Raw genomic sequence first — 24,013 nt, forward strand, 5'->3', positions numbered from 1 at the left:
TTCTGTGAATAAATTTATTGTGGCTTTGGTTGCTGTCTGTATTGTGACTTGTTCATTGTATTTTCAAGTGGTTGCCTGTTTCTTCCAGTGCCTAGCATGAATATTTTCCAAATTAATACAATTCCTATAATTATCAAGGTGTGATTTAACTTGCAGAAACAGAAAAAAATAATGTCTGTAATATTTAATTTTATACACATGTAATTATTATATTTTAATGTCAACCATTCTATAGAGCTCATCAATCAGCACCAAAAGAAAACATGTATTTGTAGTTACCAAGTTTATAATAGAACTTGCATTTAAAATGGTTACAGAATTGGATGATGCTTTGACATAGCACATGGTGTTAAAAATAAGTTGCATTTTTCTCTTCAAAGCATGTCAGCTATTTTGAAATTTTCAGAATTTTTGGAAGTAAAGTATAATGTACTCATGCCTTATTGCTCTTTAGCTCATAATTTCTCAACACCTTGTTATAAAGAATCCTCCTTCTGTGACCATACCCTGTACATGCTCCCATCCTGTGTTTCTCAGACTCTTCTGTGTTGAGATGAGATGTGAAGAAATTAGTAACTTTTTCTGTGCCATTTTTTTTTCCTTAATGAATTCCTTTTCTTTCTGATGATGCAGTAGAACCTACTGATTATGTCAAGCCTTCTTGTTTCTAATGTTATTCTTACTAAAAGTCTCTGTTGTTAATTTAATAAAATATCTTAGTTCTTTAAAAAGTTTTAATCATTTACATCTAGTATGCTGCTGACATGGTATAGAATACCTCATTGAACTTTCATTTTCTGAAGGACAATTAATTAATCTAGTGTTTGACTTTGTGATGCTTTTTTCCTCAACTCCTTATTTTTACCCAATAGGCCTTTGTGATCCTACATGTTTGCCTCAGTGCTGTTAAATAGTAGCAGGTAATTCTTATTATTCTGTCTTAAGTAGGTTTCTTAGTTTTGCAAAATATTATTTTCAGACATTGTGTTCTCATAATAGACTGGGACCTTTTAATCCCCAAGAATGTTGAAATTAATGTTGTCACTGTTGTTCATCGCTTTCATATTACATAATTACTACTCGAACCAGCTACTCTGTATTACTTAGGACTTAACAGAGAATAATCCCTCATCTTGCGTGCTCTGGAATTAGCTGTTCCAAGAGCATTTGTTTAAGAAATCACTTCTCTAAGCTTTGTTACATTTAGTGGCACATAAGATACATTGTAAATATATTTGCAATATGCTAAGAACTGTGTTTTCTTATATGTATGCACTGTGAGACATAAAAATGCCACTTATGGGATTTCATTTAGGGAGGTGAAGTAGCTGTGTTGCTGTGTACTAATGAAACATGATTTGCAGTAGGAATATAATAGGAAAGATACAAACCCCACCACAGGCACCTAAGGCAAGACAGCCAAACTCTTGTGAAATACCTTAGTGGAAGAACATCAAATGTCTAATTTAGCTAAAAGGTCAATTGTTTCTCACTACAGCTGTGGTGGCAATAAGGCATACCTGACCCTGCCGCTGGCTCAGCCGTCCGACCATGGTGTCGATGTTGTTTAAACCCACGGTCGTGGGTTTAAACCCTGTATGGGCCATCCATATAGGAGCTGGACCGGATGACCCTCGTGGGTCCCTTCCAAGGCAGGACATTCCGTGCAATCTGTGCCGTTTCCTGTCCCCGCGTTCTGCCAGCCGCGATCAGCACCTCGGACAGCGCCGTGCCCGGCTCCCGGCTCCTGGCTCCCGGCTCCCGGCTCCTGGCTCCCGGCTCCCGGCTCCCGGCTCCCGGCTCCAGGGCAGGCCCGGCCGCTGCATCCACCGGGAAAGGGAAACGGCAGGGAGTGCTGTCGGAGTTCTGGGGTAAATGTGCAACGCGTACAAGAACGCCACACTGATGGAGGGATGCTGTGCGGCCTTGAGGCTCCCAAAGAGTTGAGTGCCTGCTGTGAGTGAGTGATGTGGGTGGAGACATCCAAAGGCCAAAGGAATGATGTGTGTCCGAGTGGGAACGCTAGGCAGAGCAAGGAGAGAGGAAAGAGATTGTTACATTACGCTGCTTCCTAGTTCTGTCAAGAATAGATGCCAAGTGTGTCAAATTCCACTTGCACCCCTTGTGCATCAGCATAAGGTTAATAAACTATGACAATGAATAGTTTTCCTCTTGTAATTTTCCCTCAGGCATTGCCCCATTCTAGAGATGGTAGTAAATTCCTGAAAAATCTAAAGAAAATGCTGGCTGTTTGTGTGGTGCAGGTGATGTGCAGCTGTTGCCCTCATCACACTGTCTGTATGTAGATTTTCTGAGTACAGATGTGGGTTCTTCTGTTCATTACACAAAATACGGTCTGCAACTTCCAGTTAGAGACGGTGTTGTTACATATTACGTTTTCTTCTTGATTGCTGTTTTTCTTTTTGGTTGTTTCTTTTTCTCTCTCCCTCTTCAGTTTTAGTTTTGGAACAGGTGACTGAAAACAGCCTATTTTCTTCCCCTACCAAATACTCTCTTGTTCCTATTTCTGAGTTGCAAGTAAGACATCCAGATTAACAAATTTAGTTTCACTGAAGTTAATGCTGCACATTAGTGTTGATCTCAGGAGATTCAGAATTTCACTTTAAATAATAATCTAAGAAAAACATGTATTTGTAGACTAGAAGAAAGTAAAGACCATAATTATAATTATGGGTTTTATACATTCATGTTTAAATATATGTAATATAGGCAGTAAATAGAAAAGAAATATATTCTTAACTTATACAATAAAACTGCTCCCACTTTCAAATGAGCTTTTGCAACATCAGAAGTAAAATATATCAGAGGCCTGTGTCTGCTGATAATCAATCCAATTTCCAGAATGAGATTAGGCATCATTATAGACTTTTTTCTCTAAGCACCTTTCCCATGGGATAGCAACACAGAACAGCCTTGCAGAGTTAACATCTGATTAGAAAGAATAATACATTTTGCAGTTCTAAGACAAGCTAGCTGGGAATTGTCTAGTCCATTTCTCTGGCTATGTACCCCTCCTGAAACTTCCAGAGAAACTATGGCTCCCCAAGTCCCAAGGTGCTCCAGCTGTTTAGGAAGTAAATAGAAGGAGAAAAAGCCACTTCTGATTTTCTGAGAGTAAGATTTGCTTTAGTTAATATATATTTTTGTCCTGATTATGGATTAAAGTCCTTTAATTTGTAAAATTGTACATTTCATGGAAAGGTAAGTTTCCTTGGGTGTAAGTTTCAGGCTACATGAATTTCTCTGCAAATTTCTCTTCCATGCTGTGTTGTTTTCATTAAACATGTGGGACTGAAAGCTGCATCTGAGCCTGGCGTCACAAACACTGTAATTGTGAGAGCTTGAGAAAAATATTGTCTCTCAGTATTTTAGACTGTGAAAATATGTTAATATAAAGTTAATTGACTGGAATGCTTAAATGCATGCATTTTAAAAAAAGAATTATTTTTTCTAAAACAATGAAAGTACTTATAAAATATTAAGTTTATACAAGAAAGATTTAAGAGAAAAAATTCCCTCTAATTAAAATGAAAATAAAGTAGCACAGAAAAATGTCTCCAGTACAAACTAACTAGTTAAGAGTAAATATTTTGTGGGAGAAGTCAATATGAGCAATAATATAGTAAAAGAGCAAAAGAAGTAAAGAAATGTAGATTTAAAAATAAATCCTAATAAAATAAATACACTTGGAAAGCCAAACCTGTGCTGAAAGTAAAAGGGCAAAAATTTGATTTATTTTAAATTGTCAAAGCAGACAGTTACCCAGGGGCTTTTAGAACAGAATTAAACTCTATAACACAAAGCTGTTCACATGATCATGCACTGTACATTTATTTACCCAGCGCGGTACTCTACAGAGTGACAAAGCTGGGGGGGGAGCACGTTTTTCTGACCAAAACTCTGGACTTGGAGAGGGGGGTCCCCGGCGCTGCTGCTCACGCGGCAGGGAGAAGCCGCTTCCACGTGGGTGAGGTCGGACAGTGGTGACTTTGCCATGGAAAACGCTTTGAGAGCTGAGGCTGAAAAGTTGTGCATGGGGAAATTAGGGCTTGAAGGAGAATAATTTTTGCGTGCGGTGCATGACTCAGGCGGTGGGCTGAAAGGGTTAACTGATCGTCATTAAAAATTACAGTTGACATTTTCTTCTCGGATGGCAGGGAGCTGGCGTGCCGCCGGTCCCCGGCGAGAGCGGGGCTGGCATCGGGGGCTGACATCGGCTGACAAGGGGCCGGGACTCCTCCAGCCCCCGAGAGCCGGCGGCGCTGCGTCGGGGCAAAGGCAACGCACGGACATGTTCCCCGAAGGGACAGTAAAAACAAAACCAACAAAACCTCCCCTCAGCTTGGGGAAAGGGGAGAAGACACAGCCTCTCTTGGGAAGGGAAAAAAAAAAAAAAATTAAAGGTAAATATAGAAAAGCCCCGCGACACGCCACAAGGCGCCGTGGTGGTGATGCGCGCTCCGTCCCGCTCGGTGGCCGCCACCGCTGGGTCCCCGCTGGGTCCCCGCTGGGTCCCCCCGCAGCCCGCGGGCCCGCCCGGCCGCTGACGGCGCCGCCCTCGGCGCAGGCGCATCCGGGGCGCGGGGGGGCCGGAGCGGCGCCGCGCCCTCGCTCCGCGTCCCGGGCGGCGTCTCAGCGCAGCCATGTCTGGCGGCGCGGGGCGGCGAGGCGCGCTCGGGCGGCGGCGCCCTCTGTGAGGCGGCGGACGAGCGGCGGCGGCGGGCATCCATGTCGGCGGGCAGGGATTAGCGCGGCGGGCACCCAGCCGAGCGGAGGGGGCGGCCGGCCCGTCGCCCCCTTCCCGCGGGGTCTCCGGCGGGAGCGAGCCGTACCCGGCTGGCGGGGGCGGGTGGACATGGCTGACCGGAGCGCGCCGAGCTGCCACCTGCGGCTGGAGTGGGTCTACGGCTACCGGGGTCATCAGTGCCGCAACAACCTCTACTACACGGCCGCCAAAGAGATCGTCTACTTCGTGGCGGGGGTCGGCGTGGTCTACAGCCCCCGGGAGCACCGGCAGAAATTCTACCTGGGGCACCAGGACGACATCATCAGGTACCGCTGGCGCCGCGCGCCCCGGGCCGCATCCCGCCGCGGGCTCCGAGCCGCTCCGGCCGTCCCGGCCCCACGGCCCGGCTCGTCCCCCGCTCCCTCCTTCCTTCCCCCTGGAGCGGGGCGCGAGTGTCCCCCAGCCCCGCCTGCCCCGGGAGCCGTCCCGGGCAGCGCCGGGGATGCGCGTCCCGCCGGTGCTCTGGGGATCCGCGGGTCGGACCGAAATACATCAAGGACAGCCAGCGCTTCCTCGCCGCCCCCCCCGCCCGGGCTTCGCCGTGGGTAGAAACAGCCTGGAAATGGCTTTTAGCTGTCGGATTTAATCAGCCGCGTTGTGTGTCCCCCGCTGCCGCCGGTGTGCGGTGCCGAAACTCGTACGGGCGCCTGTGCCCCGCGCCGCAGCCCGGGGGTCGCCGCTCGGTCCCCGGCCGCCCCTGAATGTCAAAGGGCCGGCGGGAGGAGAAGCATTAATCGCGTGTGTTCCCGGAGCGCTTGGGCTGCGGAGGAGGTTAATCTGTAGCAGGTAGACCTTTGTCTGGTGTTTAAAAGGCGACGATTACATGGGGAATTAGTGGCCTGCCTGTAACTCACGCAACTTTTAGGGTAATCTTAAAAGAACAGCCTTTCTTGAGAAGTTGCGGCTTCTTTGGTAGCTCAGTAGTTCATTTGGCAGGGGATGTTACCAGGTGCTGAGTCCATTAAAAAAATTAATTACAGACTGATGTTGCAAAAGAAGTGTGCTGGTATGATTTCTTATATGTCTTTCCACTCCAAGGATGCTTTTGAAAGCCTAGTGGTGTTGTGAGATCAGTAAGAGAATTTGAGGAGTATGAAGGGCAGATGTGAGCCTGAGTCATCAATCTTTCCCCTTACAGTAGGTGTCATTGCAGATGGATTTTAAATTCTGGTTTCCTTTGGTCTTCCTGTTGGGGTGAGAGCTAGCAGTAGATATTTTTGTAGATCTTTCCTATGTTTAACAGCACAAAATTTGTTCTTATGATGCTTAGTGCTCCAAGGCATACCTCTGTATGTGTTACTCATGAGTAACAGGTATTGCCTGTAGAGAGCAGAATAGATGCTGTGTCTTTCATTAGGCTTTAGACATACTAGAAAACTTGGTCATAATGGCCACTTTTTTCCTTTGTTTAAATTTTTTGGAAGGAATTTAAATAGTTCTGAAGTATGGCTGTGAAGGGTGTCACTTCCATAGTATGTTTCTCCTTGCTGCTAAATATGTGAAGAAAACGTAGTCAATGTACCACGGCAGAGTGTTGTACTAGGGGTGTTGAGTCAGGAGTTTGAATCGCTGTTATCTGCATTGCTTAATGTTTCAACATTCTCACTTTAATCCAGGAAAAACTGTTTTCTTAGGAACTGCTAGCCACCTGTGATGTCGGGTGCTGTGGGAAATCCAGATCTGCACCTTGCTGTGGTGCTAAGGAAGCGGTGGCTCGCTGCTCGCTCTAAGGTCACGGCAGTGTAATATTACACATTTAATACCACGCATTCAGGAGTGCTTCCCAATGGCTCTGTTTGTTTCGGTAGCACTTCTTGTAGCGCAAGAATTAAATGGTTTTGACTTACAACCGGGCAAGTTTTTTGTTTGCATGTGGTAACAGTTTCTTGCTCAGTCTCTCTCAGTTTTGGTACAGAGTGCTACATTTGGCTAAAATGTGACAGAATTGTTTAGAATAGTACTAAACAAAAAAAGCTCACAGAACCCAACAAACAAATAAACAAAAATCTGCTGTAGGTCAGCTAACTGGAGAGAAAGCACGTCTGGTTTGTGTATGTACTTTGATTTGAATGATACCATGGCCCATTCAAATACAGCAGTTTCTCCTGTTGTTAATTGTATTGACGCGAGAATATAATTCTAAGTATGATAAGTATGCAGTTAGAATTTTGGATGGTTCTTAAATGCAAAAGATCTACAGAAATATTAGCATGCATAAAGAGGAATGCTTGATTTAAAACCAGCATGGCTATTTCTAATAGTACAATTAGACTTGCATTGATAAGTCTTTCAGTTGCTACTTTCTCTAAAATGCAACGTGGTATCGTTTAAATGCCATCTCACACTTCTGCTGGCTAAACTTGGGTATCTAAACATGTTAGTTCTTAATATTTAAAGGAGACATAGGAAGGTCAAACATTTAAAAAACAAAACAAAACAAAAAAAAAACAACAACAAAACCCAAAGCCCAAAAAGCACGTGCAAAAATTGATTATATAATATAGTAATCAGTGTTACTAAATTTTCTCTCTGAAGATAAACTCAACTGTTGTATTGGAAAAGAATGAATATTTTTCGTGCTCTAGCAGTCTCAGCAAGTACTGTGAATGCTCAGATATTTGGAATTTTTTATTGAAAGCAACGGAAGGATTACGTGTCTTTTTGCAAGTATGGGGTCTATTTTGTGAAAGCAGCTCTGGAGTCTGAAAATCTTATGTATTTAAAGAATGAAACTTTTATGAGCCTAGCTCCATAGCTACAAGGACTAAGCATAAATATTGCTCACTACATGGTGATATTATTAGTACTCCTCATTATGAGAACTTCTATATTGTTAGCATTCTTTGGATGACATTGTAATTGTAAACATCAATCAGGAGAGAGGAACGGCAGTTCTTAAGTCAGAGACCATTTCTTTAGTAGTAGAAAACAGTATTTGAGTAATGCACAGTCATAGGAAATTTCTAACACTAGCAGTTTTTGTTCTGTTCTGAAGTTTTGCCTGCTTTTGTTAAATGAAACTCTGTAATCCTGCTGTAAGATTTTTTTATATGATTAGGTGTTTTAACATGATTTGTTTTCAGTATGAGTGTCTAATCTTAATTTTATTCAAGGTGTCCACACCCCAAAATCCTCAGCTTCAGTTAACTGTATAGTGAAAGTAAGAGAGCTCTCTTTCAGTGTTTTGTCCCTCAGATCTATTGAGAACTCTTTCAAACTACAAAAGGATAATTAGGATAATTTCAAACATCTTTTATTAGTCTGTTTTGGTGATTTGTTTGTTTTTAAATTTGAACTCTCTTCATTGTAATCCATTTTTAAAAGTACTTTTCTTGCTTGCTGGTGAGCTTTTGCTTTTTATGATGTTGTGTTTTTTTTTTTTTTTTAATTTTATTCTCTATTCTGAGAATTATTTTCTAGAAATCAACTCACTGTTCTACATGTTTTTAATCTTACTTGTCTCCCATTTCTTACTCATTTGCATATTTTTATGGTTGAGGTCCAGGAATGTGTGCAAACACTTGTGGAAAATGTCAGATGCAGAAATGCTTTGAAAATTTGCATCTTTCAGGAGTGCAGTTAACTGAGTTTCTTATGTTTTCAGGAGTAAATAAGGAGAACAATCTTGTACATAGAATCTCAGGTGACTGGCTTTGATCTGTTGCCAGCAGCATAACTTGGATGTCTGCTGTGTTTGTGGAAGATAAGTTCCCCTGTCCAGCCATGGCTGTGTATGTGTAGGAGATACTAATACTGAATGAAAATGCAAGTTGTTCCTACAAAGCTACTGGTTTCAAGTGTGTGTTCTCTAGGATTTCATGCATCACCAAACTAGCTTGTGATCTGTAGAATGGTTTGCTTTTCTGGTAGCTGAGGAAGGAACAGTGTCTTGGTGTTCAGAGTAGGTCCTAACTTTGTTCTCCACAATTTTATTGGTTTAGAGGATCATAGGGTTTGTAATGTTGGTTGATCTTCCCATTTCAGAGACACCTTAGGAGGATTGTATTTCCATCTGATCTGAATCAAGATTTCAGAATATGCCCCCTCAGAGTATTAACTTGTCATACTGTAAAACTCATACTCACATTGAGGCTCCTTATTTGTCTGGGCTAGCTAAAGCATATATATATATATATATATATTAGAAGATTGGAAACTCTGAACTTTTCCACCTTTTTAAATGGGTGTCTACTGGCAAAAGCCTTTGGTGTCACTAGGACAATTCTCTATGCTGATGTGTTCCATGTGCTCCAAGGAGACTGCTGACATGCTCCAAGGTGACTTGTAGAATAATTTTTCCTTTTGATGTATTTTTTTTTTGCTCCTTCTTTCCCTTCCTTCCCTTCCTTCTTCCATACTCTAGCCCTGTGACCATCTTTTTTTTTTTTGCTTCAGAGTACTGGAATTTTACTAGGAATTAACTTTTCATATGGCATTGATGATACTATTGAAAAATAAAATCAAATCATAAGGTTAAACCAGTGCATCTTTCTGAGAACTTTAGTAGACTTGGGAAGATTTTATATTCTGCTTTCCATGATGTCTGTTCTTTCAAATTTCAAACTTAAGCACTTACTTGTAATTATCCTTTTGCACCATTATCTTTATGCTGCACAAAACAACCACACAACTGTGCCAGTCACAGAAAGAAGAATTATGTTTCTCTGTCAGAAGGAAATGAATGAGGAAGAGTTATCTGTCCTACTTTTTTAATATTCATTATGTCAGCTAGATGGCAAATAATAGTGCTTTTGTATATTCTTCCTAGAACTTAATCACTGTGACTACTTGATTAAGATGTTTGTGGTACATTTAGGTTTTATTGCTTAAGGTAGCAGCTGGCACATTTTATGCTAGTAAGAACTCTTGAATCTCTGCTGATAATGGCATTTATGGCTCTGCTATTGAGCAACTCTAGGCTGTGTCTAAGAAGTTAATTTCCCTTCTTGTCTGAAGTCTGTATATTTCTCCTTGGACTAAGGTGGGGGAAAGAAATCGTGCGTCATTTGCCCTAGGACTCATGCAGTGTTCTGCTTTTAGGGCAAACATAACTTAAAAGATTATTCAGAAACCGTTGAAATTCTTCACTATTAGGAGTTCTTGTAACAGAAACTAACCAATACCATGCTACAAAGACAGAGGAGAAATAAATGTACTTTCAGTTTAGTTAAAACTTGATTCTTTTCCACCTTTGTGCCCCTCTGTATCCAAGACTGTAGAGAGGAAAATTGCATGTTTACAGAGGGCAGAGGTATATGCAAGACAGGTAGAAAGAATGGCAAAGCATTTGTCTCTGTTCTCACAGAGACAGGGTTTGGCTGTTTCCAGCAAAATAATTTGCTTGTCTACATCATGGCTTTTCTTAAGACAGTTTTTCTTGTTCCTGTGAACTCTGGGAATTACCTGAACTTTGTTTCCCAAGGAATAAAAATAAGCAACCAAACCTCTAGCCACTAAACTGATCTTTTCAGGCACTTTGAAATATAAAAAGATGACAGTGTTAAATAAATTTCCACTTGATCTCCTGCTTAAGATACTATGGTTTTGATCCTGTATTCCAAGGCAAAATAAACCATTTCATTTTAGTGTCAACGTTACTTAGGTTCTAGTGAGAACCAAAACCACTAAAATCATCTCTTCTCTCTGGTGTTAGTGCTGTCTGCCAGCTCTGATTTATGTATTTATTGTCACACTCTGAGTGTTAGTCTAACCACCAGCATCTAAGGAATTGTTAGACTGTCAGCTGCTTTCTAAGACTGCTCCTAGATAATGCTCTCTGGGAGGCAGGTCCAGCCTTCCTCTGTGTGCCTGTCAGCTGTGGTTTGCAAGCAGAAATTCTAACAGTGCAGTGATTAGTCACATCCCAGTTTTGAATAGCAACAGATCTTTTCCTCACCCTCTCTTTTCATTAACTATGCAGTGTTACGACTTTGGATGACCTGTTGTTGGACTTTTTTAGTAAAGATGCTGAGTATTTCTACCATCTCATTGTATCATTCTGCCTCTCTTTGATTTTTCATTGGATGCTAGTAATAAAAAAAAAAAAAAGAACAAAAGAGAACATCTTCTCAGAAAAAGAGCCAAACAGGTTTCACAAGAATGTAGAAGGAAGTTGTTTTCTTTCCATATTTTGTGTTCCCCCAGTAGTCTGACACCTTAAGAGTTCTCGAAAAACCTCGACAAACAGTTGAAGCAATTGAATGTTGGGGTATCTGCTGTCAGGTTTATTGTCTTGTTCTTGTCTGGAATAAATGGTGTATGTTTCTGACCTAACTCCAGATGACAGTCAAGCACAAAAGGAATGGATACTAAGCATAGATACAGAATTTTGTCAGGTGAAATTCTGTTAATTGGTTTGGCAACAGATCTGTGAATTTTCACTCAGAATTTAATGGTTAGTTGTGTATTTTGGATTTCAGGGAGTGTAACGGAATGAATACTAGGTTGCCACATAAGGAAAAATTTCTAATTATCATGTGTAACCTCTTGTGCTTTTGAATTATGAATGTGACAGAGGAAAGAAAGCTTAAGCAGAGGAATTCTTTGTATGCACTTGAATTTATACAGTCCATATTTTCTTTGTAGAAAAGAACTCTGTTGTTTATTAATTTGCAGAAGGGTAATCTCCCAAAATATTTCAATAATTATAGCCATCAAAGAAGGCCAGTCATCCCCCTTTGTAGCCTCTAATAACTGGAGGAAAACAGGAGTAATATCCATTTTATAGTTATGCTTCAAATGTGAAACGGATCATGCATAGAAACACCTCAAAATGTAGCTTGACTAATACTGGGGAAACATACAAGGTGCACACAGCCTGGGTTATTAGCTGTGGTGTTGGGAAACCAGTGTTTGTTTGGATTATTAGGTATGGTGGGTTATTAGGTATGGTGTTGGAAAACCATTGTTTGTTCTCAATTCCCAAGGAAGGTCCTTGGTCGGAGTATTTCCCCTTGGCTCAGCTCTGGTGAGGCTGTGTGCCATTCTGGGCTCCTCAGGGCATGAGGAACTACTGAAGAGAGCCCATTGAAGGGCCACAAAGATGATGACCAATCTTGGCCATCTCTCCTGGTGAGAGGCTGAGAGAGCTGGGACCATTTGGCCCAGAGAGAAGAAGGCTCAGAGAGCATCTGATCAATATATATAATAAATTGATGAAGCAAAAGTGTGAAGAAGATAGATGGATCCAGGCTCTTTTCAGTGGTGCTCAGTGACAAATCAAGTGGCTTTCCAACCAAAAATTAACCTATAGGCCCATGTTGAACAGTAGGAGTTTCCAGAGTTGGCGGTTCAGATTGAAAGTTTCAGTGTTTTGACTACAAACATTATTTATTACTTTCTTCCCACGTGAAAATTCAAATAAAAATAAAATGTTAATCTAGTTAAGGAAATAATTTTTCAGATTATTTTTTCTTGAAGAAAATTAGATATGAAGTATAGATTGTGTGGTTTTGGTATGTAATAGAATGTTTACTGTGAAATGAAATGCCTTTAAGAATATTTTCTGTAACAAAGAGTGGGCTTTGGGGTGTCGGCTGGTAGGTTCCTGCTGAAATGTGGCACCTGGGGTTCATTTTCTCCATTTGCACTTGATGAGGAAACAATGTTCTTGCTTCAATGGATGAAAGCAATGTAATGCTGAAGTCATGTGATGTACCATTCTGAGAGGTCAAATACAGGCACCCAAATCACTTGAACAGGTTAAATCACCAAACTATTGTACTTTGTTAAGCCATTAATAAGCCATTGTTAAGCCATTAATAAGCCATTAAGGCATTTTTCTTTTATGATTATATTTTGAGGAAATGATTTCTCCTTTTCCCCTGAAAGTTTATATTTCCAGCTGAAAAATCATGTATTCTCCTTAGCTTATTCTTAGGGCATATGTGGTGTCATGTTTATTTGTTTATACTGAAGATAAATCAATTAACTCATTTTACCATCTCCAGATGATCTTTTTGAGTATACTCAGTTTATTTCTCTCCATGAAAGAAATCATGACTTAAAACCTAAATTGTGTTGTGATTAAACTAAGCAGTCCTCCTATAAGCCTCTAGCTTCAGTATCTTTTGTCTATCAGTAAAAATGGCATTTCTAACAGCAGAAGATAGGAAGTTCTTCTTACTAGGTGAGATAATTACCCTGCTGACCATTTTATTTGTGGTTCACAAGGGTGAAGTCCCAGTTAAACTCTTTCCAGCTTTTCATGCCAAGTGGTCTCAAGTTGTCAAATGTGAAGGGAAGATTTGGGTTCATATCTTAAACAGATCAGGGGGAGAAATGAAAGACAAATTATGTGCCTTCTACCTCAGGAAAACCAAGTTTTGTCAGTAGTTCTAGACCTGTTCTGGAGCATGTTATACTGTCTGAAAGATGTTTTTTGAGGGATTTAGTGTCGAAACTTCATTAGATTTTTAATTTTTTTTTTTACCTACAGTAAAAAAGTTTTGTATATCATCTTTTTAAGAAAATATTTTTCTTGGATTTTTTGATAAAATGAAAATATTTTAGGAATACAGAATAAAAACATTCCTGGATTCAGTTTGAAGTGAGACTAGAATAAGCCTTTTGTTTAATACACCTGCATACCATTGAAGACTTTATTTTTCCTAATTAAAACTACACAAATAGAAATACCAAAAATATCCAACCAGAATTGAACATATAAAACATACTAGAAGTTGATTAAAGTAGATCAACACAGCAAGGAGCTAGGCTTAGGAGCTTGCTTTCATGCATTGTGCTTTTCATAGCCAGCAGTCACATCACCTTCTGATCTGATTCTGTCAGTGCTCACAGGCAGGGTCAGGTCAGGTCAATACTTAAATGGGAAAATGTCTTGGTGCTGTAGAAAATGCTTTTCTTCATTTGGTAGTTGGGTCTTTTTTCTCAGAACTACTGCAACAACTTGAGGCTCTAGGACAATGTCTGAGAAGAACAGGAAATGTACCCAAAAGCTTAATAATTGATTCCTAAAAATTTTGGAGTATTTCTGTAGAAATTTTGAGGTCTGTCCTAATCTTTTAGTTTTTCCAAATTGTAGTCAAAGAAATTATATTTCTGCTTACCTGTGTTTTCAGTGGTTCAGTATGTTAGTCATTCTCTTGATATAGGGAGGGAAAGGAGGTTGTGTTTGCAGTGTTATTATGGTAGTGATAGGCAGTAACTTAGCATGTTTCAATAATTTTGGAATAATGATTTTTTTTACCCCCCTCTAATTTTTTTAGTTTGAAAACTGTAGTGTACATGTTCTGTATGATATATCAAAAAAATAGTTGAGACTTTACTGTAATTAATAACACAAGCATTGTAGGCTTTTTTAAAAAGATGTGTGCTTGAAACAGAACCTGAAATAATTGCAAAAAGATATTTCTAGTTTCATGTCATCTACATTTTGGGGGTTTTGAAGTTTAAGCTGACACTGACATTAAGCTGAAAAATCCACAGATTTTAGTAGTATCTTTTATAATATATCAAGGAGATTTTTATTTTTTTTACTTCAAGATATAGTTTACCTAGTTTTTCAAAGTATTATTACACAACTTGCAAAGTTGTACTTGTGATTTAAGACAGCACTTTTGTTTAGCATCAACAACTTTAATGGAAAAGTAATTTGTTATTCATAACAGTGGCAAAGGTGTCTAATCTGTACTGATAAAGATTAGGCATATGCTCACATTAAAATTTAGATTTGTTAAGATATACTTAAATTATAATGCTGTTATATTATGATCAGGAAATTGACTTGATATAAACTATTGGGTTTTGCTACATTCATGTGGTAAGCAAAGCTACCGGGCACTTGAAATACCTCGAAAAGAAAAATAAAGCTGTAATTTTCCTTGAATTTACATAGCAGAATGTGAAAGCTCCCATAACCATCTTAATAATTTAGTTGAATGTTTGACCTAGATGGTGTTGAATGTTCTCTTCAAAATAGATGTATTGAAGATATTTTGCCCAATGAGATGCTGGTGTGTCACCTGGTGTCATATGAATTTCCCCTGGTGTAACAGTGAAGCACTTTACAGAATGTTATAGATACATACAAATCACCTTCATTAGGGCACGGATTGCTCTGATTACTCCACTGGCTACAAAAGATTTCCATTTCTACAAGAAATACCCAGTATCATTATTTGCATTGCTGTTAGCTATTACATAGTAATAGTAATAGTTGGTAGCTATTATCATAGTAATAGACTTTGAAAGTGCAGTGCTTGATTTGCACAAAAAAGGTCAGAATCAGCCAAGATTGCCTTAACATTTGGTAGCAAAAGCTATGATTGAATTTTTGGGCCAGGTTTATGATGCCTATCTTTTATATTGCAAAAGATAGAAACCACAAAGAATTCCAGTGTGTGCACCATCTGATAACACCACCACTACTCTGCATTTGAAGCAAGATGTCTTTGTGAGGCCACTTCAGTTAGAAAAGCAGGGTTCCTTGTTATTTTACCTAGCTGCTAGAAGATACCTGCATTATTAAATCTCCAAAGAAATACTGTATCTTTTCTTCTGAGTAGCTGTCTTCAGCCTAGTTGCAAAAGACTTTCCTTTAACTGGGAATCCTCATTACTGTTGAGAGGCTTCCTGCTGGACTTCTTTTCTTCTGAAAGTTCTCTAAGATGGTGCCTGATGCTTATTCTTCTGTGAAAGCCCTGGGTATTCAGATATTACTTCAGAAAATACAGAGAACAATCCTTCCAACCATTTTTCATAGGTTTCTAATTTCATTTCACTGTTTGATATTCCAAGCTTTTTCAGAGGAATTCCTTTGTAGTGCCGATCGCTTTGGGCTGCAGACAGGATGAATCAAGACTCGTAACTGTATGCAAAGGTCAGTTTGATTATTTTGCTTTAAAAGCACATGCCATTGTAGCAAAAAACCCAAAAATTCCACAGAAATCTCCCAAAATCCATCTCAAAACTGAATCTTCCACTCTAACAGTAACGTCCACATTCTAATTGCTCAAATAGTCATGGTGTCATCTTTGATAAATATTTTAGAGGCTCCTTTTTTGGGGTTTGAATTCAAGAATTGAGAGAAATGTGTCCAGAGAGTGTGTAGCATAACTGCAGAGGACAATGTCAGTGTGAACAAAATGATCAGCTCTAGAGGTAGCTGCAGTAGTGCCTCCACTGGTGGTTTAGCCACATTGGTGACAGATTACATTTAGGGAAATCTTTCATTTGCCTTTTACACTGTGTTGACTACAGAAAGTATTACATCTTAAACTTTCTTTGGCTTCATATGAAGTATATTGATAAGATATTTGGCACGAAATTATTATGTAAGTAAAATACTTGATTCAGGTGAAAAATTCAAGTGAAAGAAAATAAACTAAACTAAGGCAAAGGACCAGACCTAATAATAAAGAAAATGTGTCCAAGCTGAAAATCATGTTTAGAAATTGCTCGTAGTTACATTAAAATCATTGTTCTCACAATGCTCATGCAGTTCACTCCTGATTACTTAATGTATGTTTTACTTTACCCCAACTGAGAATGAAATTTGTAGATATGACATATATTTATAACAATGTTCTAAAAGAGTGTCTTGCTGCTTTGATTATTTCTATTTATGTGGTACATTTCTTGTGACTAAATCTAGCTGGATATTTAAAAAATAACAGTGACCCTTCAATTTTCTGAACCATAGGATAACTTATTTCAAGAGCAAAGCTCCTGTAAATGTCAGACTGTGATAAAGGTGCATACAAATATTATATATACATGCCACTGGGGAAAAAACCCAAAATGTATTTAGATGTAAAAATCACTTCAAAGAAATGATGCATTTTAGTTGTGGTGGTGAGATGTCTCCATTTTATCAAGACAGCTTTCATGCAGAATGAGTGGATTAATTCTATGTTTTGGTTAGCTGACAACAGTATAAACCTTCTCCTGACTTTTAGAACTATGCTAATCCCTGTTCCCTGATTATAATCCCTCTACAAGAGCAAGCAAGGTGAATGATGCTTTATCTTAGATCAAGACAAGGCATCTGACAGCATTTGGAAATTGCCTGAAGATTTATTGTGGTGAATGTGACATTTTAAGTAAAAATGCCTTCTACAGTACTTGAGGAAATAAAAGAAGTATTTGCAGAACTGGTAAATATTTGGTTTGGGGTTTTTTTTCAGATCAAGGTTGCACGTTAGATGATATTTGTGGTTTTTAGTTACAGGTTCCTCTTTTGCTTACTGTTTTTTTTCAGTTGCAGTTTCTTCTGCCATATAAATTAATACCACAAAAATGAATAGCCTTTGAAACATTATTCACTAATAATTTATAAATAATCATGATTTTGTCTTGTACAGGTTACAGCATATGCTTATGAGTGTTACATTATGTTACATTCCTCATTAGGATTGGTCAACTGGATCAGTATTCTTGAGATAAACATAGTTTTTAAGCAGAAGATTTGTATTTTCTTGAGAGTGTAACACATGAATTCTTTTTATCCATCTTCTCCTTTTTATTGGTTTTCAGTAATTAAGTTTGTGAGTCTACATGGGTGACATCTTTCATTGCTTACTAACTACACGTTGACTTCTGAGTCCCTTGAATATTCTCTAGTTTTCCTATCTTCTTTCCTGTTTTATTTATGGTTCTGGTACATGTGGGGATTTTGTTTGTTTTAGGAGATGGTCTTTTGTGTAAATTCTTTTGTGGCCTCTATACCATATTTATAGTTTTTTTCTAAACAAGGGTTCAGATGTCCCAGTTTTAACTGGTATCCTGGTTCCTTTCACTTTTCTGGTGCGAAGTTAGATGCTGGGATGGTCAATTTGTGACCAGTATTAGAGATATCCTTGACTTTTTTCTGTGGCAAAACACCTCTGTCAAACACCTGCAGAACACCTGTAGGTCTGATATACTCAAGAACTCCTGAAGAAATCTGGTGTATCTGCAGTGTCCAGGGCTGGCAAGATAGTGTTTTCTTCTGCTCTAAAGCTTCTTTCCTTGTTTTTCTTATTTTCTTATTCATTCTGTGCTTCAATTGACTGTACTTCATTCTTTGGTTGGTAATGAAGTACAGTCCATTGAAGCACAGAATGAATGTTGTGCTTATCTCAGCTTTTCCCAGTAGCAGCTCTGCCACTGCCTTCTCCCCACCAGTCCTTACATTAAGCCAACTGCTAATTTTGTCAGGATAATCTTTCTGTATAAAAGAAGAACTTTTCAAAAATTGTCACTAAAAAAAATAAATTATTGTTCTGTGAATCCACTCAAATATTCAGATGATAAGTTCTTGCACATTGAGAGATTTTCATTAATATTTCATTTTCTTCCATAGGAGAAAAGATGGAATTGCTGTTTAATATACTTGTTCAGAAATATGAAAGAAAATGGTACATTCTGTGATTTTTTTTTTCTGTGTGATACTAGAAGATCTAGTATAAATTTTGCAAGAATAGATGAAGGTTAATCTAGTGGTTAAAAACTGTTCTAAATCTTGTAGAGAAGAAGCAGATTGTAATGGCTGGGTAAAGGGATGTTCAAAGAGTTTTAGTAGTAGTGGAAGATTTAGAAACAAGAGAAATTTGTATGTCAAGCAAGTTTATTTAGTTAAATTATGGTCGGAAGCATCCAAAGTAACCTTCCTTTGAAATGTAACTTTTTAAATGGTCTTGGCTGAAAAACTTGGTGTAAATGCTTCTTTGACCTTAAATAATTTGTTCTTTAGATTTCTAACTCAGCAATGGAATGAGTCTTTGTGCACTGAAAAATGAGTAATTTTAAATGTGATAAGAACTTTTGCCATTTAGTTTCACTTTCTAGACTGTATTTCACGACAAAATTTATTTGAACTTAATTCTGTTTATATTTTATAGACATGTTTGTCTCAGTTTCCCCATGATTAAGTGGCTATGGCATGATAATTTTTAGTAAAGTAGTCTGTTATCAACTGGCTAGAATGGTAAATAGATGTTTCCACTTTAATTTTAAACTAAATATTTTAAAAATCTGTGATTATTTTGTAGGATTGTATGCTTTTCACCATGTGTTCAGGAACAAAGGACTGCTTTCTAGCCTTGTGACTGGCAAATCCTAACCAAATAATTTATTAGTACTTCTTGGTTTGTTAAGGGATCTCTTTTGGGTCATCAAAACTGGAGACCCAAAGGAGCTGAACAGCTGTAATGTCTCCTAAGTTACTGACAGCTGATTGCACTGTCTGCTTTCCACAGATCTTGCACTTCTGGTTTCCTTGTTTCTTTCTTTTTTTTTTTTTTTTTTTTTTTTTTTTTTGCTGCTGGTTCTAGGAGAGTCGTGTTTGACACTTCATATGTAATAATAGTTTAAATAATTGGTCAAGTCTATGCATTGTCTTGTAAGGAAAGAAAGCAGTTGGATATTTTTTAGGTGGGATTCTTACTTAACATCAGGGTCTAGTATGTCCCATTACTGGACCACCAGTTCTTTAATATTAATAGCTGTTAAAGAATAACAAGACATTATCTTAGCAAATTTATCTCCAAATGAATCTGGAGTATATGATATTTCTAACTTTCATGTGAGAAGATTTTTTTAGCTAGGAACATGTAAGTAATTTTGCTGTCTTCTTTTTCAAGGGGCATATTAGAAAAGAATTTTGTTCCTCAGATTGTGAAAACCTGGTGATTAAATTGTCACAATCATGTAGAATTTGTAAAAATCCAGCAACCCTACTCAGTCAAAGCATGAGTTCTCCTGTTGGCATTGGCAAAATCATTCATATTTGAAAAGAAGGGGAGTATCTTTATTTTTAATCAGTTTTCTAGAGATGATGACTTACCAGAAAGCTGAAGCCAATCCCTTCCTCAGCAGTGGAGGATATGACAATGCAAGACAAAAATGGACATCTTCATTTAGGGCCATGTAGTTCCCAGAATATTCTACTCAGTTCTCATATTTGATGTTGTAGGAACTTTGTATCAGTGTTGCTTTAGTCACTCTCTGACTCTTTCCTTCTATTTGAAGTACATCTGTTTTTTTATTTTTGTCCCTCTTTGGAGTTCAGAAAAAATAGAAGCAATCTTTAGCAGTCTCTGGGTTGTTTATAAATGTTTCGTGTTAATCTAAAAACATTCACATCCAATAGGAGAAAATATGGATGGTAATGAGATAAACTGCAGCTGGGAATGACCAACCAAAACTTGAGTTCACTGTCCCTGTCTCCACTTCAGCCTCTCTTACTTTGAAGCTGGATGCTTGTGCAGTTTAATGAAACAGCAGAAACCTATATTTGACATTTTTGGCTCTGGGGCAATAACTGCATGGAAGGCTGGTAGTGGTGTTCCATGATGAATACTGCTTTGTTTTGTCTATGGAAAATAAGTGTGCTCTGGCTTGATCTGTTTAAACTTTGATGAGAGACGTTTGCTGATTGCAGCTCTTTCTGCTATAAGATCTTGAATAGTATGACACAAATGTTTTGTAGCTTTCCCTGTTATTCTTTCTGGAAAATATGGATAAATTACAGAAAATAAGAAAATATTCTTGAGTGTATGAAAAATGTATGTAAACATATAATGAAAATATTTTGCTTTATTTAAGCATAGAAACAATTTCACACTTGAAATTAACTCTTAATTAATAGATGTCTGAGATGCTGTTATTTTACTGCAGTATTCTTTTGTGCATTTTTACTGGTGCCCTAGTTTTATGAAGCTCAGGAGTAGTCACATGAATATATTCTTGGATTTTCATCCAATATTGTTGCTAAGGAAACATCATCTTTAATACTGTATCCTTGTCTGCAGCCTGTCTGTATTAATCAATGCGTGCTAATGCTCAGCACAAACCAAGTAAAGATGAAAAAGAATCTTAATTTCTTTAAATATCAAGTAGTTTATTATTGACGATTCTCCTTCAGGATCCCCTGCCACTTCAAACCACACACAAATTGGAGGATCTGTCCACGTCTCTAGTCTCATTCCATGCAGACACAACAGGGACAAGTTTTATTTTTTTTTCATTGGCTGCCATTAGTATTTAATATAATAACCTAACATTGGTCTTGTGCAGTGCATGGATCTGGTCAAAATGTTGGGGGATTATTACATATTGCTCTGAAAAGGGGAAAGAACCTTTCCTGAATGTGTTAAAAAGAGGAGCTTGAATGTACTAAAGTGAGAAACACATCCCTTTTCAGTATGCTGCTGAAGCTCTACTACTGCATTTCAGCCCAATTGGAGGGACTGGCTAGGAAAAGATCTGTCATTCAGATATAGTGGTGGAAACCTCAGCTCACTACAAGTCCAGCTACTTGGTTTGGTTCAATAGTGACAGACAAATTTTTAAAAATTTTCTATTTCTGAACTCCTCTGAGAACTGCCAAGTTCTAGAGTCAATTTAAAAATTAATTTGACTTAGCGGTTTGTTAGCTCAATACCTGCTTTTTTATTATAAAGTTTGCCTTTTGGACATGTTCTTACATATGTTACATGCTACTGCATTAGATCTAACATCTGTTGTGCAAGAGCCCAGGTCGGAAAGGCCAGAGGCAAACAAGAAGAGGCACTGAGGAACTGCTCATTAGGAATATCTGTTTCCTTTTCTGGACAAGCACAGTATCTCATTCATCAGCTTAGTCATCCTTCAAGGACGAGGAAAGAAATCAAGCACCCATTTACAGTCTAGCAGTGTGGGCTAGATGCAAGCACAGTTCCAGCAGGCTGAACTGGATAGGTCATACCAGCTCTCATCGCCAGAATAGGAAAGGGAATTCTCTCCTTCTGAGTGCTGTGAAGGGAATATGTGTCATTTTCTTCTGAGTGCCGAGCTTCTTATGCCACTAAGCAATCTCTTCCTTCTCCCTAAGAAACAAAAAGCAAGAGAATATTTGTGAGGGACTGTACCTAAGCCCACAAGTCCCACACTAAGAGATTTGAAAGCTGCCTTTAGAGCTGAACCATACCCCTACTTTTCTGCCTGATCTCAGGAACTGAATGGATGAATGGCAAGCAGCTATTGCAGATACCATCCCAAGAGTTGTAAGATTTTGACACCTCAATAGAGATGTGTTGAAGGTCATACCCAGAGCACCCAGAGAGAGCTCAAAGTCATTGTTTGATCCTGTTAACTGCATCGCACCACAAGTTCCTATAGTCTGTGTATGGGAAGTGTTTATTGTTATTTGTTTCTGGGCACCCATTCCAGTTAAGCTCTTTCTGTCTGCACTAGGAAGCTATTTAAAGTGAACAGCTCAGGACTGTTCCAACAATAAATGTTCTCAAGTATGTGATTTGTCTTGATGCTTCTACTCTAGAAGTTAGATCAAGATACTGTATTTTTGTATAGATTGCTATGCTTATAGGGATTGTTTGATCACTCATAGTCCAATAAAAGAACAGAAAAGAATCACTATATTGTGTGAAATTGGAATCTAATCCTTGATTTTTCATGAGGACTCAAAATTTTCAAATCCATAATTCTGCATGGTTGCCCATGGGATTAATAATAGCCAAGGCTTGATTATTAAGGAAAAGCATTGTCTTATCATTCATGTCTCATATCAAAATAATGTAAATATATGTAGTAGTTACTTTGTTTGGTGTTGGTAGCAGAAATAGTAGTCCCTTGACTTTTTCCATGCTTCTCTTTTTCATTGGCTCTGACAGCCTGTGAGATAGAATACTTGCAGGTAGTACTTTAAGCTGTCCTTCATGCCTTGGTCTCTAAGACATGGAAAGGTATGGTATTTCAGGCAGGTGTTTCTTCAGCCACTGCTAACAGCTTTGCTAAATAGTTTCCCTGAAACTCAACATATTTGCATTTTTAATGAGCTTCCTGTCTTAAAAAACTTATTGTACATTTATTTTCCTCTTCTTTCAATAGCTGTCTAGAAAAGTTATTAGCAGTTTTCTATAGGGACTGAAGTGATAGGGGAAGGATGTTAGTAATTCTACAATGTTGTCTGTTGTGATTAAAATACAGGCTCTGGATCTGAATTTGTCCTGCATTATTATCCCATATCAAGGCAGAATTCAAGCTCGGTTGTTTAAGCCAGTATTTTCTGTTGTGATGTAGAAAGAACTAATACTGTGATACTGCTATTGTTATGTGCCATTTATCAATTAGAAAGAGAGGAAACCTTCTCTGTATTCACCTAATATTCTTTGAATGAAATTAGTTGGATTCTTGGGCTGAGGACAATGTTCTCCTTTCCCTTGGTAGTGACTTTGTGTTGTCCCTTCCATCTCTGATGCTCTGTGTTTCTCTGAAGATGCTAGGCTTTAGTTAAAAACATACAGAGCTAATTTATAGTTGCTATAAATTGTTTTTTAAGGTGTGGTGTGGGGGGTGCTTTTGCATGTATGTGTGTCCATACACAGTGAGTGGTTTTTTGTAGTTGTAGTGTGGTTTTTGCTTGTCTAAAAATGCACTATGCACTTGTAGCACAGATCAGGACAGGGCTGAAGAGGTGAGGAATCAGGCATGAGGCTGCTGTGTTTTTCCTATTTTCCTCTTAGTTTCTGTCTCTTTTTTCTTGCTAATTCTTTTCACTTCCTTTTCCACATTTCTTTATTGTCCATTTGGTCTAATTGCTCCCTTTCTGTGGTGCCATTCTTAAAACATAGATCATTTTGGATGCAGCATTTTGTCTTCCTCCAGATGCTTTTCCTTTGTCCTGTGAGTACACCATCTGTCTTTGTGTGCTCTGGGAGATGTGCAGGTGTTAGTCAGGATTAGGTGGCAGAACTGAATTGAAATGTGGTTAAGTTTTGCTGCCAGCTCCTTTCTGCAATGTTTTTTAATTGTGAAGTTGCTCTATCAAATAAACAAGAAGGGAAGAACTAAAGAAACTACTCTGGAAGTGTTGTGAAGCAAGATAGGGAAATATTGGTTGCTTGATCCTGGTGCTGAGGGTAACAGGGAGAAGCCAAGAGCAGAAATTCCCATGGCAAAATGGAAAGTTTCAGGGCTTTTTACCTTTTCAACTTTGAAGTTAGGAATTCTGTTCAATTTTGCATGTGGAATTCATCAAGCAATATCAACAAACTGAGCTGCTATTTTAAAAAAGAAAAATATGGAAGTGTATTGTGTACTGTAGTTTAACTTCATAAAATATTAAGCATCTTCTAATGTGGTTTCCTCTCACTCTTTCTGTATATAGAAAATGCATGCATCTTTTGAATCAGAAGATTCTTCTGGTAATTTCCTGGTTAGCTTTAACCTTGCTGTTTTTGTGTATATTTCCCTTGTTTATACTTT

General features: G+C 38.5%; 1 protein-coding gene across 8 annotated transcripts in view; it reads left to right on the plus strand.

The window, feature by feature from the left end:
* The first annotated feature begins 4,597 nt into the window (after positions 1-4,597).
* Positions 4,598-24,013, plus strand: part of EML5 (EMAP like 5) — a 99,992-nt gene continuing 80,576 nt past the window's right edge. For 4 of the 8 annotated variants that reach the window (XM_064423634.1, XM_064423637.1, XM_064423635.1 and 1 more), the window contains exon 1: positions 4,600-5,073. In XM_064423634.1, coding sequence (XP_064279704.1) covers positions 4,877-5,073 — 197 coding nt within the window. In that variant the 5' untranslated portion in view covers positions 4,600-4,876. Of the gene's footprint in view, positions 5,074-24,013 lie in introns of all 8 variants that reach the window. The other 4 variants (XR_010364311.1, XR_010364312.1, XM_064423639.1 and 1 more) reach the window with 2 other exon arrangements.

The sequence above is a fragment of the Passer domesticus genome, chromosome 6, assembly GCF_036417665.1.
Source record: "Passer domesticus isolate bPasDom1 chromosome 6, bPasDom1.hap1, whole genome shotgun sequence".
In the NCBI taxonomy this organism is placed as follows: domain Eukaryota; kingdom Metazoa; phylum Chordata; class Aves; order Passeriformes; family Passeridae; genus Passer; species Passer domesticus.